Here is an 18,248-nt window from a genome sequence, read left to right as displayed (position 1 = left end):
ATTGTGACTTCAACCTTACCTTCCCGTCTACCTACTATAACCTTTGAAAGTGCACACTCGAGCCTCATGAGAGTTTCAGCAGATAAGAGTCAGTTACCTTTAGAGCATCGACCTGCAAACTGGGTAACTCAATGATCTGATAAGATGTACAAATAAGCTGCATTGCTTTGTAGGAGGACAATACAGCGGTTACCTGGCCTCAATCATATTCTCCAGGAAAGCATGAAGGAAACACTTTGCTCTCCCATTTTCTTCTTGGATGGGAAACCCATTGGACGCTTCCACTGTTGTTCATATGGCATCACCGTCAGTGGCTATCAAACCCCACTTTGGCATTAGGAAGATTCTGCATCAACATTATTACTCTTACACATTCTCTTTGTACACTGGCAACTCTTCTACTTCCTTTGAAACATGGTACAGACAAATCCCACCCTTTTTGAAGTAAATTGAGGGGTCAGGGATATCTTAGTATTCAAAATCAATTGGAAGAACACAAAAATACCACTGATTTCTTGCAATGGTTTTGAAAATCTTTTTATCGTTTCTTGTTCCACTGACAACAAAGCCTGAAATCCTTTGGCAATATTGATCCCTCAGATATATTGGATACCGGATATGGTGGGGCCTTCTCCCCCCTTTTTGGAGGTGGTCCAGAATCCTGTTGGAGTTCCAAGCTAAACTCCTTGGATGACTCCTCTGAATGGTTTTGCTTGTTCGTGGCCCAGCCGCAAGTGGATAGGAATATGGAGATTTGAGCATACCTAATCCTGGAAAATAATCATGCTCCCCATCTGTTGCTTATTATAAACTCTGTTCACTTCTAACTTCATCTCCTTTAGTAATTCAGCATATAACAAGTGCGGACTTCTGAAAGATTCCCTTTTGTGTTTGAAGGCAGGTGGATGTCTTTCTTTGTTTATACTTCATTACCTTTCTATGCAGCAGCAGAAATGACAACAATAACTTGGGAGGGGAAAACAAACTCTTTCTTTCAACTTCTTTAACTTTAACAGTTCCTAAAGAAAGAAAGCACACAAAATTACATAAACAAGCAACATCTAAAGACCAACAAAGAAAGGGAAAAACAAACACAAGAGATTTAGCTTGGCTCTGCTCTGACAGCCTCCCCTCCAGTTCCCTGCAAAATAAGACTTTTCCCCCATTTAATGAAAGTAGCGCCTATTAAGGGCTATATCTTCCCAGACTCCAGTGGTTTTAACGATACCTCCCTAAATTGCATCAAATAACTTCAGTCTCTTCTTCCATTTAATAGCCATGATGTGGAGATGCCGGTGATGGACTGGGGTTGACAATTGTAAACAATTTTACAACACCAAGTTATAGTCCAGCAATTTTATTTTAAATTCACAAGCTTTCGGAGGCTTCCTCCTTCGTCAGGTGAACATCGTTCACCTGACGAAGGAGGAAGCCTCCGAAAGCTTGTGAATTTAAAATAAAATTGCTGGACTATAACTTGGTGTTGTAAAATTGTTTACAATTTAATAGCCAAGCATTCCAAGTTCACATTGTCAGGTAGTTGGTGCTTTAATGTGGATTCAAGAGGCTATACACTTGATATGCCTCAGGCTGAGCTTTGTAAGAATACCTTGCTTAGGATTTGAACGGAGAACATATGAATCAGGGGACCTACTTGGAAGGCTCGGACTTTATCTCCCTTTAGGGGCAAATCAAATCATATGGACAAACAGCAAACATTTAGGCAACAAACATAAAGCAAAGAAGTTAGGTAGAGAAGTTTGGGGAAGTTACTGCGCAGGTCTTTCTGGATCAGTTGTGGTTGTGTTCCTACTCCCCTCCACTGAGAAAAAAAAGACTGATCCCATTGATACAATGGCACAGAATACATACGCTGCAAGGGGATCCTTGCCTTGTCACTCCAGTATGTTAAACACAGGGGTCTAACGAGGACCCCAGTAATAGGATTAATACAGTAATAAATTGATTTAATTCTTTTTGTCAATGATCCTATTATTCCTTTTACACTGATATCATCAAATCTGAACCACATAGTGATCACTGGACGTCTGCCATGACAATCAGAAAGCTGGGCCAAAAAGCAACTAACCCTTAACCTGCCCCCACCCCCACCCCCAACAAACCACAATTGTTATTAAAAACGCTGGAGTGCTTTCAAGGCTGTAATCTCATTTTAGCATTCAGACAACAGTTATAAATAACTCAAGATTTAATTTCATGGTTTATGATGCTATCTGAATCCCAATGAAATACTAGATTGTATTTAAACAGTCGTATTATTTGCCAGTAATCCACTGCAGATAAATCCCTGTAATCTCGCAGAAACTCAGGCACAGGGATTACATTTAAATGTCAATAAATTACCGTGGAAGTGCATAAAAGTCATAATGCCCAGTTTGGAAAAGAAGATTTAAAACGGTCTTTACACATTGCACATTATGCGTGAGGGGAACTTCACACTGTGCATTGATGAAAACGCCCTGTAGCGTTCCACAGATAGAAACACAAAAGGTCGCACAAATGGGAGAGGGGAACATCACGTTGTATATTGACAAAATATCCTGTAGGGTTCCACAGATAGAAACGCAATAGGTCACATTTCATTTCTTTTACTATAAATAATGCTAATTTTATATAATTCTATACATCTTATTAAAAATCTTGTGTACTGGCAGTGTTTCATTGGAATGTGCTATATAAATATTTCCATTGGGAACTCCTGTTATACTTACCTGTGATACCATTAGGTGGCACTGTATTTTTCTCATCATTTTTCTCAGTTACTGAAATTGTTTATGTCCAAAATAAGGTTTTAAACAAAGGTAGCTGTGAATAGATATTTTCATTTCACAACAGTTAGAGTTTCAATTACATCCCTACATTCTGAGCATTTGCAGTTTACGCAATTTCCCAGCATGCATTCTGACCCTGAGAAGTTTGTAAAGTGTCCCAGCAAGCAACATAATGATTACCTAATTTAAAATAGAAGACAAATTGCCAACAAAAAAGTGCGGATTAGCAATTTAAATGTCAAAGTATGCATTGCTAGAAAGATACATCCATGTATAAAAAGGTTGGGAGCCAGCAATGGGAATTGTGATATTTGCACCCAGCAGTGTGACAGATAGGAAGATAACCCATTCCAGAAAAAAAATTTAAGGCAACATTTTGCTACGCCTTATTACTTGTTTCACCTGTGGGCCCCCAGAATGAAACGTTTTCTCATTTCTCTTTTTCAAATGCAAATTCTATTTTATGAATAACGAGTTGAATGGAGCAACGAATATACAGTTTCTCCTGCCTTTCAGATTGAACCCTGCTAATCGGGTAGTATAATATCGCTTACATACTCAGCAAGGACCAGTTAGAGATGAGTGCACCATGAGGTAAAAAGCCCTCAACCCAAACAGCACATTATATTAACAAGAGTGCATCAGCACTCCAGATGTCACGCACAGTCTAACGAAAATTTCTGTATCATACTTAATACCGAAGCCAGAATGTCTGCAACTTCTTAACTGACCTTGCCAGAAAGAAAGCTAGGGTTCTGATCTGCACCCTGACCTGTAACTCACCTAAGATTTGAGTTCAAGAATGCAGAGTAATTACCACTTTTAGCCTTAAAGGGACACACACCTACACTTCAGCAGCAGAATAATACATTATCCTTTACATCGTACAACGTGTCTTAGCATATCAAAAAGTACACTCTCTGACTTAGTGTGATCAGCTCCATGGGAGATTCACCAGTATATTTTATAAAGATAGTAGGTGAGTGGGAATTATTACAAGGAAAAAAATTCATCTTGGCATTCAAGTAACGAACAATCCAAATGTAATCTCATTGATTTTTGTCATCAAAAACTCAGTATGATTAGTTTGTAATCACTTCCCTGTCACCTATTATTCTTTATCTTGGATGTGTCCAAACTGCACTGAGATTCTGGTTGTCAAACCCTTGGCAGTTTTAGTTCTATTTGTTCTTATATTTTTTTCTTGTTGTTTTGTCATTTTTGAGTTTTGTGGGCCTGGAGAAAGGGGCTATTCTTGGTTCTGTTGCCTCATTGGTGGATAAATCCCAAATCACAACACCAAGATCTGCTAGTTTCAGCAACCTGAGATACCTCTTTATGCACATAATGAGAACATGGATTCAAACTTTAGATATTGTCCCCAAAGCTCCATGGTATGCACCTATGTGAACGTCAAAGACAGAAAGCTCAGACACCCACTGCTCTGTGTAGTTACTTCCAAACAATTAATGTTCTTTGTACAGATGCTAATCTCTATAAATTAGAAAAGAATGTGAACAGAAAGATCTGTAAATGTGATTTTTTCTTTCCCAGTTTTCTCCCTCCTCCCTTGAAGGCACTGACTGAGATCCACACATGCTGACAGCCCTCCAGTACTCTCCCCCCTTCCAAGTACTCATTAGCCCAGAGAGTGTTGTGGTGACTATCAGGCCAATCCTATCATCATTCTGATGACTACACGCATGCAGTTTCCAGTGAGGTCAGTAGATAGCAATCAGGGATGGGAAGCTTGGATTGATTCTCCCCTATCTAAAGCCCAGGGTGCTTAAACCAATTGTAGTGCCTCTGCAGCTGTTCTATGTGAGATCAACTAACACAACAAAGATGATGGATTGAACCTGGAATCTTCCTGGTTGTTGCATCTAACAACAACTTGTATTTATATAGCGCCTTTAATGTAATAGAACACCCCAAGGCGTTTCACAAGTTGTTTATATGGACTTCCAGAAGGCATTCGACAAAGTCCCTCATAAGAGATTGTTAGCTAAAGTTGAAGCTCATGGAATTGAGGGCAAATCATTGACCTGGTTAGGAAATTGGCTGAGTGGCAGGAGACAGAGAGTAGGGATAATGGGCAGTTACTCAAATTGGCAGGATGTGACCAGTGGTGTCCCACAGGGATCTGTGTTGGGGCCTCAACTATTCACTGTATTTATTAACAACTTAGATGACGGGATAGAGAACCATATATCCAAGTTTGCCAATGATACAAAGATAGACGGCATTGTAAGCAGTGTAAGTGGAAGCATAAAATTACAGAGATATTAATAGATTGAGTGAATGGGCAAAACTGTGGCAAATGGATTGCAATGTAGGCAAGTGTGAGGTCAGCCACTTTGGACCTAAAAAGGTTAGATCAGAGTATTTTCTAAATGGTGAAAAGCTCGAAACAGTGGAGGTCCAAAGAGACTTAGGGGTCCATGTACATAGATCATTAAAATGTCATGGACAGGTGCAGAAAATAATCAAAAGGGCTAATGGAATGCTGGCCTTTATATCTAGAGGACTAGAATACATGGGGGTAGAAGTTATGCTACAGCTATGCAAAGCCCTGGTTAGACTGCAACTGAAGTGTGTTCAGTTCTGGACACTGCAACGTAGGAAGGATTTTTTTTATTTGTTCATGGGATGTGGGCGTCACTGGCAAGGCCAGCATTTATTGCCCATCCCTAATTGCCCTTGAGAAGGTGGTGGTGAGCCGCCTTCTTGAACCGCTGCAGTCCGTGTGGTGAAGGTTCTCCCACAGTGCTGTTAGATAGGGAGTTCCAGGAATTTGACCCAGCGACGATGAAGGAACGGCGATATATTTCCAAGTCGGGATGGTGTGTGACTTGGAGGGGAACATGCAGGTGGTGTTGTTCCCATGTGCCTGCTGCCCTTGTCCTTCTAGGTGGTAGAGGTCGTGGGTTTGGGAGGTGCTGTCGAAGAAGCCTTGGCGAGTTGCTGCAGTGCATCCTGTGGATGGTACACACTGCAGCCACTGTGCGTCGGTGGTGGAGGGAGTGAATGTTTAGGGTGGTGGATGGGGTGCCAATCAAGCGGGCTGCTTTGTCCTGGATGGTGTCGAGCTTCTTGAGTGTTGTTGGAGCTGCACACATCCAGGCAAGTGGAGAGTATTCAATCACACTCCTGACTTGTGGCTTGTAGATGGTGGAAAGGTTTGGGGGAGTCAGGAGGTGAGTCACTCGCTGCAGAATACCCAGCCTCTGACCTGCACAGTATTTATGTGGATATACTGGCCTTGGAGGGAGTGCAATGTAGATTGACTAGAATGATACCTGGACTCCAAGAGTTAAATTACAAGGAGAGATTACACAAACTAGGGTTGTATTCCCTGGAATTTAGAAGATTAAGGGGTGATTTGATCGAAGTTTTCAAGATAGTAAGGGGAACTGATAGGGTACATAGAGAGAAACTATTTCCGCTGGTTGGGGAGTCTAGGACTAGGGGACATAGCCTAAAATTTAGAGCCAGTACTTTCAGGAGTGAAGTCAGGAAACACTTCTACATGCAAAAGCTGGTAGATCTTTGGAACTCTCTTCCGCAAATGATAGTTGATGCTAACTCAATTGTTAATTTTAAATCTGAGATTGGTAGATTTTTGTTAACCAAAGGTATTAAGGGATATGGGGCTAAGGCGGGTATATGGAGTTAGGTCACAGATAAGCCATGATCTCATTGAATGGCGGAACAGGCTCGAGGGGATAATTGGCCTACTCCTGTTCCTGTGTTCCTAATCAGACAAAAATTGACACCGAGCTAAAGAAGGAGGTATTAGGACAGGTGACCAAAAATTTGGTCAAAGAGGTCTTAAAGGAGGAGAGGTGGAGACGCAAACTAAGTATCATTCCAGGTGGTGAAATTCTCCATTGAGCCAGCGGTAGCTTGTAAACATATTTCAATATATACATAGCGAATGTCTTTTAGAGGGAGGTAAAGTTGTATTTTTCCTTATCAGAAAAACGGAGCATCGTCCAAGTTACGTTACCCCTAAACCGGCACAGAACAGTCAGTGTCAATCACTAGATTAAATATAGTGACTCAATTTGATTTCAAATAAATTATGTTGATACATGGCACTGTTAGAAATCAACAAATCCATTAGTCTGTGACATTAACCTCACACCTAACATTTTGTTGGTGTTGGCAGATCTGCAAAGTGCCAAAAGCTTTAGAATTGAATTCTTCCGAACCTGAAACTCAGTTTTAACCACTGTTCCATTGTGACAGAGTATGTCCTAAATGGCGAGAAGCTAGGAACTGTGGATGAGCAGAGAGATCACTAAAAGCTAGTGGACAGGTACAAAAAATAATTAAAAGGCTAATGGAATGTTGGCCTTTATCTCAAGAGGCTGGAATACAAAGGGGTGGAAGTTATGTTACAGTTGTACAGAGCTCTGGTTAGTCACCATCTGGAGTACTGCATTCAGTTCTTGGCAGGATATATTGGCCTTGGAGGAGGTGCAGCGCAGATTCATCAGAATGATACCAGGGCTAAAAGGGTTAAGTTATGAGGACAGGTTGCATAAACTTGGCTTGTATTCCCTTGAATAAAGAAGATTAAGGGGTGATCTAATTGAAGTGCTTAAGATGATTAAAGGATTTGATAGGGTAGATAGAAAGAAACTATTTCCTCTGGTGGGAAAATCCAGAACAAGGGAGCATTACCTTAAAATGAGATCTAGGCCGTTCAGGGGTTATGTCAGGAAGCACTTCTTCACCCAAAGGATAGTGGAAATCTGGAACTGTCCCAAAAAGCTGTTGAGGCTGGAGGTCAATTGAAAATTTCAAAACTGAGATTCATTGATTTTTGTTAGGCAAGGGTATTAAGGGTTACGCAACCAAGGCGGGTAGATAGAGTTAAGATACAGATCAGCCATGATCTAACTGAATGGCGGAACAGGCTTGCGAGGCTGAATGGCCTACTCATGTTCCTATATGTTTCCTATGTAACATGTTTGTTTCTTGGGCACATTAAAAAAATCAGCACTGTCTTACATTCACTGGCTGCCCTTCCAAATTAATTAAGTATAATTAATGATGATTGTTCTCCTTAGAGCAAAGAAGGTTAATAGAAGTGTTCAAAATTATGAGGGGTTTCGATAGGGTAGATAGGGAGAAAGCATTTCTATTGGTAGGAGGGTCGGTAACCAGAGAGCACAGATTTAAAATAATTGGCAAAAAAGCCAGGGGGAAGATGGGGAGAAATTTTTTACTCAGTGAGTTGTTATGATCTGGAATGAAAGGATGGTGGAAGCAAGTTCAATAGTAACTTTCAAAAGGGAACTGTATACATAATTAAAAAAGAAAAATTTGCAGGCCTATGCGGAAAGAGCTAGGGAGGGGGACTAATTGATAGACCAAGTGGCACGATGGGCTGAACGGCCTCCTTCTGTGCTGTATGATTCTATCAGCAGGGAAAAAAGTCTGTCAAAAGATATTTGTGATGTGGAGATGCCGGTGATGGACTGGGGTGGACAAATGTAAGGAATCTTACAACACCAGATTATAGTCCAACAATTTTATTTTAAAGATATTTGCACCTTGATGCAACTGACATTGAGTCATGTTCGGGGTTTGCAGCAGAGAGGAAATACATTCAAAATAACCATTGAAAAAAAAGGAGAAACAACATTTAACACAAGGCTATCGCTCCATTACCTGGCCCTTAGCAACGCATTCCGGGAGCCGGGCTCACGTTGCCACTACCCCATCCTCGGTTGCCAGGCGAGTGACGCAGCATCCCAGGAGCCAGCCCGTCAATCACCACCTGCAGGCCGGAAGTCCCGCCCACGGCATGATGATTGGCTTGCAGGCGGAGGTCAGGGCGACGCGGGATTGGTGGAGGAGGGCCGTCCATCACGGCGGGGGGACAGAACCGCTTTCTCCTGACGCGACGCGCATCATGGTGGCCGTGGGAAAAGCGTCGAGAGGGCGGCCGTGCGGGTAGCGAAAGCGCAAGGGGGGGGGAAAAAAAAACCACAACACAAACAAAGAATGTACACGCCGTCGCCGGACGGTCGAATGATGCTCGGGGGCCGGGATTCGGGAGGAATATCGGCGCGGAGCGGGGGGCGAGGCCTGTGAGTAAGGATGAGTTTCTGTGGCCCAGCTCCAGATCCAGCGACTATTTGCAGCCGGAGAAACAGAAAGAAAAGCGCCGCAAGGGGGAAGCGCGGTTGCCGTCCTGTGGCGGGCGTCGTTTTAGGGGTTTATTGTTAACATCGGCTCGGATTGATGGGGGAATCCGTCCGTCCGTCCGTATAAATGCTTCAAGTCGACGATCGTTCCAAATCCCTGACGCCGAGTCCATCCCTGCCGAGAATGGCGATACGCACCGGCATTCTCTTACTGACACTGTTGGCATTGCGCAGTGTCCAAGGTGCTCCACTTCCGGAAACAGGTGCAGGTTAGTGTGCTTGCATTTCATATACATATAATAAAAACTGTTGGCAGTTTCACATTAAAATGTGAAACGTGCAACAAAAAAAAAAATCAGCTATTGGGGTGTAATGCAAATATGCAGAATTTTAACTGAAAAAATCTAAACCTGAATGATTGATGTAACTGGTTTGTTTATGGTGAAGCTGCTCATTTTTATTATGTGTGAGAATTGTGATTGTATGCCCCTGCGTGTCTTAATTATTTTAAATTTTATGATTTACTGAAATCTATAAATGGCATAGGCTACTTCATAGATAGCCAGGGAGTATAGTATTGTATGGTTGAAGACGATCAGAGTTGCACAGTGAGTATTCTCTCTATATAAAACTGATTCTTTGTTCTAATACTCAGGTGCTTTAAGCTGCCTGTCTTCAAAAGTGACTGCCTGCCATCTTGGAAAATCTCCTTAGGGATGAAACACTGCCATCTCAGCATTGTATAGAATGTCAAATTAAACTGATCACATTTATGACCATGTAAAGCCAAATATATCATGGTTAAGTCAAAGTTTGGTACTGTATAGAAATAAAATCTCTGCTTTTTAAAAGCAATGTGTCATTACCAGTTACTGCACAGTGCCTGAACTGCATCCCAAGATTGATATTTTTTTTGAATTAAACAATTAGCTAAATCCAAATCCAGCATCCTGATTCTGGAATATGTTTTAATTGTGACTGAATTGGCTGCTTGAATGTGATTCTTCATTGCCTTTGTATAGGAGGTTAAATATTTGAGTTTCTGTTATGGTATTGGTGTTGAGCAGAACTGTAGTTGCCATATTCTCAAGTTCCAGTTCTCGAATAAATGAAACAGATCTTTTAGCAATCAGACTAATTTATGCAGCAAAACAGATGGTTAGAAGCACATTGCTCCTTGTATTTCAAACCAACAAATAATTATGGGAATTATCTAATTTAGTCATCCACAGATGTCCAGTAAAAAAAATGGCTCCTGCATTTGTGTTTGGCATATTATACAATATTAATTTGTTAAATTACAATTTATGTTGCTATACCATGGATTGTAGGACATGGGTTTTGATTGACAGCATAATGAAACCTGTTTCGAGTTTGGGTGGGAGAGGTGAAGCACCTTTCCAGAATGAGCATTTCAGGAACGGTTGATTCGCACAGCATTACACACCTATCAGCTGACTCGAAGGCAACAGTTTCCTTGTGAAATCTTGCTTTTGGGTGGAAGGCTCAAGGATCTAAAGAACAGTAGGAGGTAACAAAATCTTTCTAATCCCATGTTTAAAATGGCTGAACTTTAAAGCCTGGAGTGAGTTCCTGCTTTTGCCGTCTCACCATTGTGAACTGTGGCACTGCTGAAAGCCAAGGTAGCAGCAACAAAAAACATGCAGCTGCCAGTGTGAATATCTGAGGGCATCCTCTTTTTTTTATTCCCTCCTATTGTTGAACTTAACTATGGTGCTTCCTCATCGATGGGGACGCAAGAAAAATATGATAGATTTCTTTTTTATAAAAAGAACTGCATAAGGATAGTCCACATGCACATCTATTAACATTCTTTGCAGTGTACTGGTTTGTTTAAACAAGATCTGTTGTACTACGGGTACAAAGCCATTGGAAGTCTTGGCTAGTCATGGCCATTTTTATTTGCTAGTAGTATTCACCTTGCTTTTTAAAAAATCAACTAGTTAGATTATAAAATGGGTAGGTTTCTTAGGAGATTAGCAAGTGTGAGTTCTTTCTCCCCGCCCCCCCCCCCCCCCCCACTCAACAAAAAAAGCAGTCAATTCAGTTGTTGAGAACGATTATGGTTTTGAATCTCAGCATAAATGGAGGATTGCACACTTGGAGTATTGTGCACAGTTCTGGTCTCCATATTATATAAAGGATGTAGAGGCATTGGAGAGGTTGCAAAAAAGATTCACAACGATGCTATCAGAACTGAGAGGATATCCTTATCAGGAAAGGCTGAACAGACTGTGGCTCTTTTTCTCTAGAGGGGTGACCTGATTGAGGTCTTTAAGATAATAGGGTTTGATAGAGTAGACGTAGAGAAAATGTTTGCACTTGTGGAGAAGTCCAAAACTAGAGGTCATAAATATAAAATAGTCACTAATAAATCCAAAAGGGAATTCAGGAGAAACTTCTTTACCCAAGGTGGTAAGAATGGAACTCACTACCACGAGGAGTAGTTGAGGTAAATAGCATAGATTAATTTAAGGGGAAGCTAGATAAGCACATGGGGGAGAAAGGAATAGAACGGTATCCTGATAGGGTTCGATGAATAGGAAGGGAGGAGGCTTGTGTGGAGCATAAACGCCGACATAGACCAGTTGGGCCGAATGGCCTGTGTCTGTGCTGTAATTTTGATGTAACGCGATGTAAATACGGTTATTGGGACAAAGATGGAATTAAAACTGGATAGATAAGAAATACCTCTCAAATGTAATACTTTTAGAGAAAGTGACATTTGAGTTCATGCAAATGCAATCTGGCTGGTGAGTGAATACCAGTTACTAACATTCTGTACTTTATATGTTGTAAACATTTGTGATTTTAAAGAGGCCATTTGGCCAATCGTCTATGCAAACTCTTTGCTAGAGCAATCCAAAACTAATTTCATTGCCCCTCTCTTTGGATAGCACTGTACCTTTCTGCTTTAAAATATCAAATTTTTGCTTAAAAATCAATGGTTTCTGCCTCAACTGCTCACTGTGGCAAAGCAATCATGCCCAACAACCCTCAAGAAATTTGTCTGAATCTCTCTCCTCAATTTAGTGATTATTTTAAATTGATGACTCCTTGCCACTGACTTCCCAACTAGAAGAAATAGTCTTTCCATATTCATTATCAAAATCCGTCATAATTTCCAGTATCGCAAGTATCTCCTCATAATTATAGTTTCCCATCCCTGGCATCATCAGTGAATCTATGCTGTATGTTCTCTATGATGTTAATGCCCTTTTTATAATGGGGTGCCTAAAACTGACCTAATCAGTGTTCATTATCCTTACTATTCTTGTATTTTTAAACTGTTGTTGTCATGATTTCCCCAATTGTTCTTCTAATCTCACTGCCCCCTTCATTTCCTAGAACTAAATCAAGCAATGTCTCTTTCCTTGTTGGTCTGGATTTAGGAAGTATTCTTTAATTCATTTCCCATTTTTACTATATGTATTATCTTTATTCAGGTCTATCTTGTGATATTTGAAATCACCCAATATTAGTGCCCTGTTCTTGCATATCTCTCTGAACTGTCTGCAGATCTCCACTGTTTGGTGGCATGTAAGGTACACTAAGAATTGTGCCATTTCCCTTCCTATTTCTCTGTCCACATGGTTTCCATCTTAATGCAGCGCCCCCCCCCCCCCCCCCCCCCCCCGGGCCAGGACATCCTCGAGTTCCAGCACTGATAGAATCCTCCACTAACAATACAAACTCACCACCTTTTTTTCCTTCCCTATTTCTCCTGAAAGTGCCATAATCAGGAATATTAAGTTCCCAGTCCTGTCCAAACATAAACCACATCTCCTTCATAGCTACCATACAATATCCTTCCATTGTTATGTGTTTCTAATTCTCCAATTTTGTTTGGAGTGCTTTGTGTGTTTACATACATACCACTCAATCCTGATTCCATTTCTTTTGGAAACTTGAGTTATTCTTTTTCCTGTCTTTCTCATTTAATTTTTTGATATCCCCTGCCCCTTCTACAATAGTGTTTTTATCTCTCACTACTTCAAAGCCCTTTTTTGTTCCCCTTCTGATGGTATTTCCTTGCTATTTTAGCTAAGCAGTCCACTTCTATCACAATAGCTGCTCGCCCCCTCTAGTCTCAAACGTAGACTTTCCAAACAGCCCCCTGCTTTATTAGTTTAAATCCTTCCCCATTGCACTATTTACCCTCTCCATAAGGATGTTGCTGCTTCTATCTATGTCATTGGTTCAAACATGGACTACAGTTTTTGGCTGCTGTCCTTTCGCCCTCAGGACTGTGAGCTGATTTCAGGTTGTAATAGGTAACCCCCCCTGCTTCCAGAAGTTTATCCACCCATTTCATGATGTCCTTCAGTCTGTACCCCTGCCTAAAAATTTTGGAACACTACCACTCTCCTTTCTTGTAGTCCATCTGCCTCGTATCCCCCATGGTTACCCCTTGCTCCACAGTGGCACAATTTTGCTTAAGACCACCCTACTGAGTCACTATCACCCCATGCTTGTCTATGATTCTAAGTATCTATGGACAGTTCTAATAATCCAGGGTTTCCCCGAATCTGTTAGCCACATCTCCCGCTGTTGCCCTGCAGATCACTCGCTTCTCTTTGTACTGCCATTTGAGTGACCACATTCTGGAGAATAGACTCCAGCAACCCCTCATCCTCTCTGCTGCAGCCAATTCCTGCTCGAGCGCAGAGATCCTCTGCTCCCGAGATTCAATTTTCTGAAATATGCTGCCTCTGGATACACTGAATTCACAGTGGTTGACCTACTGCACTTCCCACACGCCATGATGGTTACCTACACTGAAATCCCTTTGACTGACTTCAAATGTAGATACTGTTAGTCTGAACTTCCATTAGTATTTCATTGGCTGTTAAGTGCTTTGGGAGGTCCTGAGGTTGTGAAAGGCGCTAAAAAATGCATTATTTCATTCTGTTAGCATCAAAATCCTCTTACTCACCACGCAAGTATTCATTTTAGGAGAGGAAAAAAAGCTCTGTCCAACTGTACCTCAAGGGTGCATCCCACTCTCCTGGCCTTTTGCAACTTACATTTATATTATCTTGTAAAACAGCCAAGCTGCCACAGAAGAAAATGGCTAATTGCATCCCTTTTGTAACCAATTAATTACCTATTACAACCTAAAATCAGCTCACAGTCCTGAGGGCAGTGTTGTTCAATGTGTCTGGTTTACATCTGCCAAATTATGCTGGCCAGATGCACAAAGTGCTTGGGCTTTCCCTGAAACATCTATGTCTGAAGTCTTGAGATACTTTCAGGGCATTGTGGGATATTGGAGTATTACTTCACTGCTGCACAATTTCTTGGATAAGTATTGGTGTAGCATTGCAGTTGTGGACGTTTGGATCCTGTATTTAGCTTTTTTGTGTGACATTTACAATTCTAGCAATGGGGGAAGTGGTGCAAATATCCCATAAGTAAACTATCTCCTATTCTAGCATGAAACATTTTAGTTAAAAAAAATTCTAGGATTGCAGATGAATATCAGATTTTTTTAATACACTTGGCTAACCCAAAAGCCTTCTAAAAGATTTTGGTGTTGGAAAATTCAGGACACAAGAAGGTGTTGAAGTACCTTGTGATAAAGCAACGTATAACCAAGTGAGGAGTGGCACCTAAATGTACCTTTTTGTTTGTCAGCACATAACTAGGTTATTTGCTGTGCCAATAACGAGAATGTGTGGGGAAAGAAAACCCTTAACTAACCATATAGTTGTTAGATCAAAAAACCTGCAATCTTTTTCCATTAATTTGCAACATTACTGTATGTCTATTTACCATAACTTACAATTGAACCTGTTTTCATGATTTAAATGTTGCTAGTAGTAGTGTTCTTGCCAGCGCCTGGTTTAAAAGTCTGTGTCCAAACAGTGCATTGCATGATATTTATTGTCTTCATGCTGTTTTGAATTCTTTAAATGTTGTTCTGCAATTGTTATTTTTGGCTTGAGTCCATGTGATGTAAAAGCCTTAATGGGTGGCCTCACAGCCACAAGTTTGAATTTCATCTTGACTGACATTGACACTCTGGCTTCACATAGGGCAAGTTTTTTCTAGCCTTGCCCTGGTATCCTTTTCCGTACTGTTCAACTGAACTTCCTGGCAGGTTGCTTGCAAACAAGCATTGACTGTCTGCAGGTACTGGATAGTCAGAACTGAAATAAAGGGAGAAAACAGATTTTTCTTCTTTGAGCAAAGTTTTAACTGTTACAATTCTATAGTAGGCCATCTGCATACTAATGATCCCATGGTGCAAATATTGTTAAAGGTGTCTGTAAACTGGTGATGAATTGAACCTTTTTGGAGCATAAAATTTAAAGGGTTACAAAATGAGATATCACAAGTTCCACCCTCACTCTCCAGACCCTATCCCTTCACGTGCACAGGTAGCTCTGCATGGACAGAACCAATACCGTGCCTACCAGTTTACTGGCAGGTGTTGTCAAATGACTAAGGAGAAACCAGCTTTTACAGAAAGAAAATAATCAAAATGAGTTCATTATTTTGTAATGAACACTGGAATAAGAGCAGGTCAGTTGGACCCACAGTTTTAAAAATATGTGGGGGGAAATATAGCAATTTAGAACCAAATGTGAATAGGTGTAAATGGCAGGCATCAAATTGTGATCTGTACTTTACGCTGAACAGTTTAAAATTTTTCACTCATGTAAAATTTGCATCCTGTTCTTAATACCTTGTTACAAGTACCGTCCCCATACTTTGTCTTATATGTTGTGTTGTAGTGCTTCCTAAACGTTCATGATAACCAAACCATAAACGGGTATCCTTGTGTTCAAATCCCTCCATGGCCTTGCCCCTCCCTATCTCTGTTAACATCCTCCTACAACTCTCCAAGATCTCTGCGCTCCTCCAATTCTGACCTCTTGTGCATCCCCGATTTCCATTGCGGGCCTTGCTTTCAGCTGCCTAGGCCCTACATTCCGGAATTCCTTCCCTAAACCTGTCTACCTCTCTCCTTTTTATGATACTCCTTAAAACCCACTTCTTTGACCAAGCCTGTCCTAATATCTCCATGTGGCTCGGTGTCAAATTTTGTTTGATAACGCTCCTGTGAAGTGCCTTGGGACATTTTACTATGTTAAAGGCGCTATATAAATGTAAGTTGTTATTGAGAAATCAAAATAAGACCAGGGAGAGTGGTATCAGGAGGAGAAATGTAATTGTTACTTCAAGTGTTTTGGGCACATCGTTGAGGGTTGTCTGTGATTATACTGCAAATTGTAAAAGCTCCTCAATCAGCATACAGGATTGTGTACTTTGAACAAGGAGGAGAGGGTTGACAACAGTTCAGCTGACACAGCAGTAGCATGAATTCTTTCTGTAAGTGAGTAGTAGGTCAATGTCGAATAGGAGGTGGTAAGAGGAGAAGAAAGCCAGTCAAGTAAAGCACCTGTTTTATAATTTGTTTACATCTTCTATCTCCCTTGATGCTGATTTCCTAATTGAAGAGAGTTCAGGCTCATTTTTTGACCTTCTTGTTTTAAAAAAATTACAAAAGAGATGGAGTTGAGGTCGAAGATCAGCCATGATCTGATTGAATGGCGGAGCAGGCTTGAGGGGTCATGTGGTGGCCTGCTGCTCCTAATTCTTATGTTCTTATGAGATTCTAAGTTGAAGGATCTGGGTACATAATGCAGGGCTGGAAAGAATAGAAGACTAGAAAATAATGGGTTAGGTGAAGGGTTTTAAAAGCCTGAGGATAATGGGAGGAGGGAAAGACTAAGGAAAGTAAAGTTTGAGTTTTGAAGTCCTGGGAAAGAATAGGAAATAATGCAGTGTGTTTTGATTTTAATATAGGGGATGTAAGGAAGAGGAAGAGCAAGTAGTACAATTATATTTGAAGCTTAGAAAAAAAACAAGGAAGGAAAGTTTGCAGTAGAGTCAATAGAACAGAGAAAGATAGGAAAGGGTGCAGTAGAGAGAGGTGAGAAGGATTACCTGTTGGACAAGCTTTTTGCTGTATCATGTCTGGGAGCGGTGTGACGTTCTAGAAGAGCCTCCTGAGATATAGAAGCCAATGAACTTGGACTTTTATGGAGTGCTGAGAACGGGAGGGCGGTTTGAGAGAGAGAGAAATGTTTGGCACGAGAAAGGAAAATAAGCTGCTTGGCAGCTTCAACAGTGGGGAAAGTGAGAATTTTGTTTGAGACTATCAATGTTGGTTAAAGGATTAAGGGTGGAGCCATTACCAATAAGAGGTGGTAGTTTTTGATTAGACTTGAGAGACCTGAACAACCTGTTTCTCTGAAGAATTTGTTATCCCATTGAAAGTCAGAGGAGATCAAGGTGATTCAGGCACTCCACCTGCCCAGGATTTTTCCACATTTTGCTTTGTTATACCCAACTTCCTCCCCCATTTCCCCAAGGATGGGATGGGTTACAGATTCAGGTTCCCACTTCTCAGTTCCTCGGATGAATTCCTCTCTGCTCAGCCACTAATGCCCCGCCAGTATACAACACATCAGGTTTCCACGTGATGCCAAGCCAATGAACAGGATTATCAACAAAACATTAAAGAAATGTATTTCTCTGTCAATTATAGCTAATTTTCTGGTGATTGCTAGTTACTATCAGCATTTATGAATGTATTTTTCTACCCACCAGCTCCCCATCTGTGAGTAACTGTAGGGACTAACCAAGGTCACAACCGCTACTTGTTGGGCACCAAAGACCCGCATTCAGCACTGTTCGTCAAACACAATTGTGTGCGCAATAACAACTTGCATTTCTGCAGCACCTCTTAATTCACGGAAGCGTAATCAGACTAAAATGGACTCTGGGACAGTATGTTTAACAATAAACAGTATCTGTCTTATAAATCATTAACACAATAGGGTTTTGCTTTTTACACTCTCTCTCCCTCCTCCCGGCCCTGCCCCCCCCCCCAGAACATTTTTTGAATTTGCCTCCTATACCTAACGTCAACAGTCCTTTCCCTGGCTTGCCTCGTACACCCACCTTCCCCATCTCTTTCTTCAGGACAAGAGGAGCCACAACTCTACCTTCTCTCGGCCTTGTCCCACCCTTCAGGATCATTACAAAAGAGATCATTCATTGTTCCTGTTGCATATACTGTCAAGTACAGGACTTCGTAATGCGATGTTGCCTGCTGAATTCCCATCTCCGTACTGTATCCATTTACATTGTACTCGAGTGCCTTTTTAACACAATTTTGGGACCTTTTTCTGTTTCGCGGGTTAGCTGCAGTATGCTTTTATTCAATATTCTAATTGTAGCAGGACAGACAACTAGAGGT

At 41.2% G+C, this 18,248-nt stretch overlaps 1 protein-coding gene across 1 annotated transcript in view; it reads left to right on the top strand.

Moving 5' to 3' along the window:
* The first annotated feature begins 8,687 nt into the window (after positions 1-8,687).
* The window catches only part of lmtk2 (lemur tyrosine kinase 2), a 107,630-nt gene continuing 98,069 nt past the window's right edge, over positions 8,688-18,248 (top strand). The window contains exon 1 of the mRNA XM_068003494.1: positions 8,688-9,222. Within this exon, the coding sequence (XP_067859595.1) occupies positions 9,081-9,222 (142 nt within the window). The 5' untranslated portion in view covers positions 8,688-9,080. The remainder of the gene's footprint in view (positions 9,223-18,248) is intronic.

Source organism: Heptranchias perlo, chromosome 22, assembly GCF_035084215.1.
Source record: "Heptranchias perlo isolate sHepPer1 chromosome 22, sHepPer1.hap1, whole genome shotgun sequence".
NCBI lineage: Eukaryota > Metazoa > Chordata > Chondrichthyes > Hexanchiformes > Hexanchidae > Heptranchias > Heptranchias perlo.
This window is presented reverse-complemented; position numbering and strand designations above follow the sequence as displayed.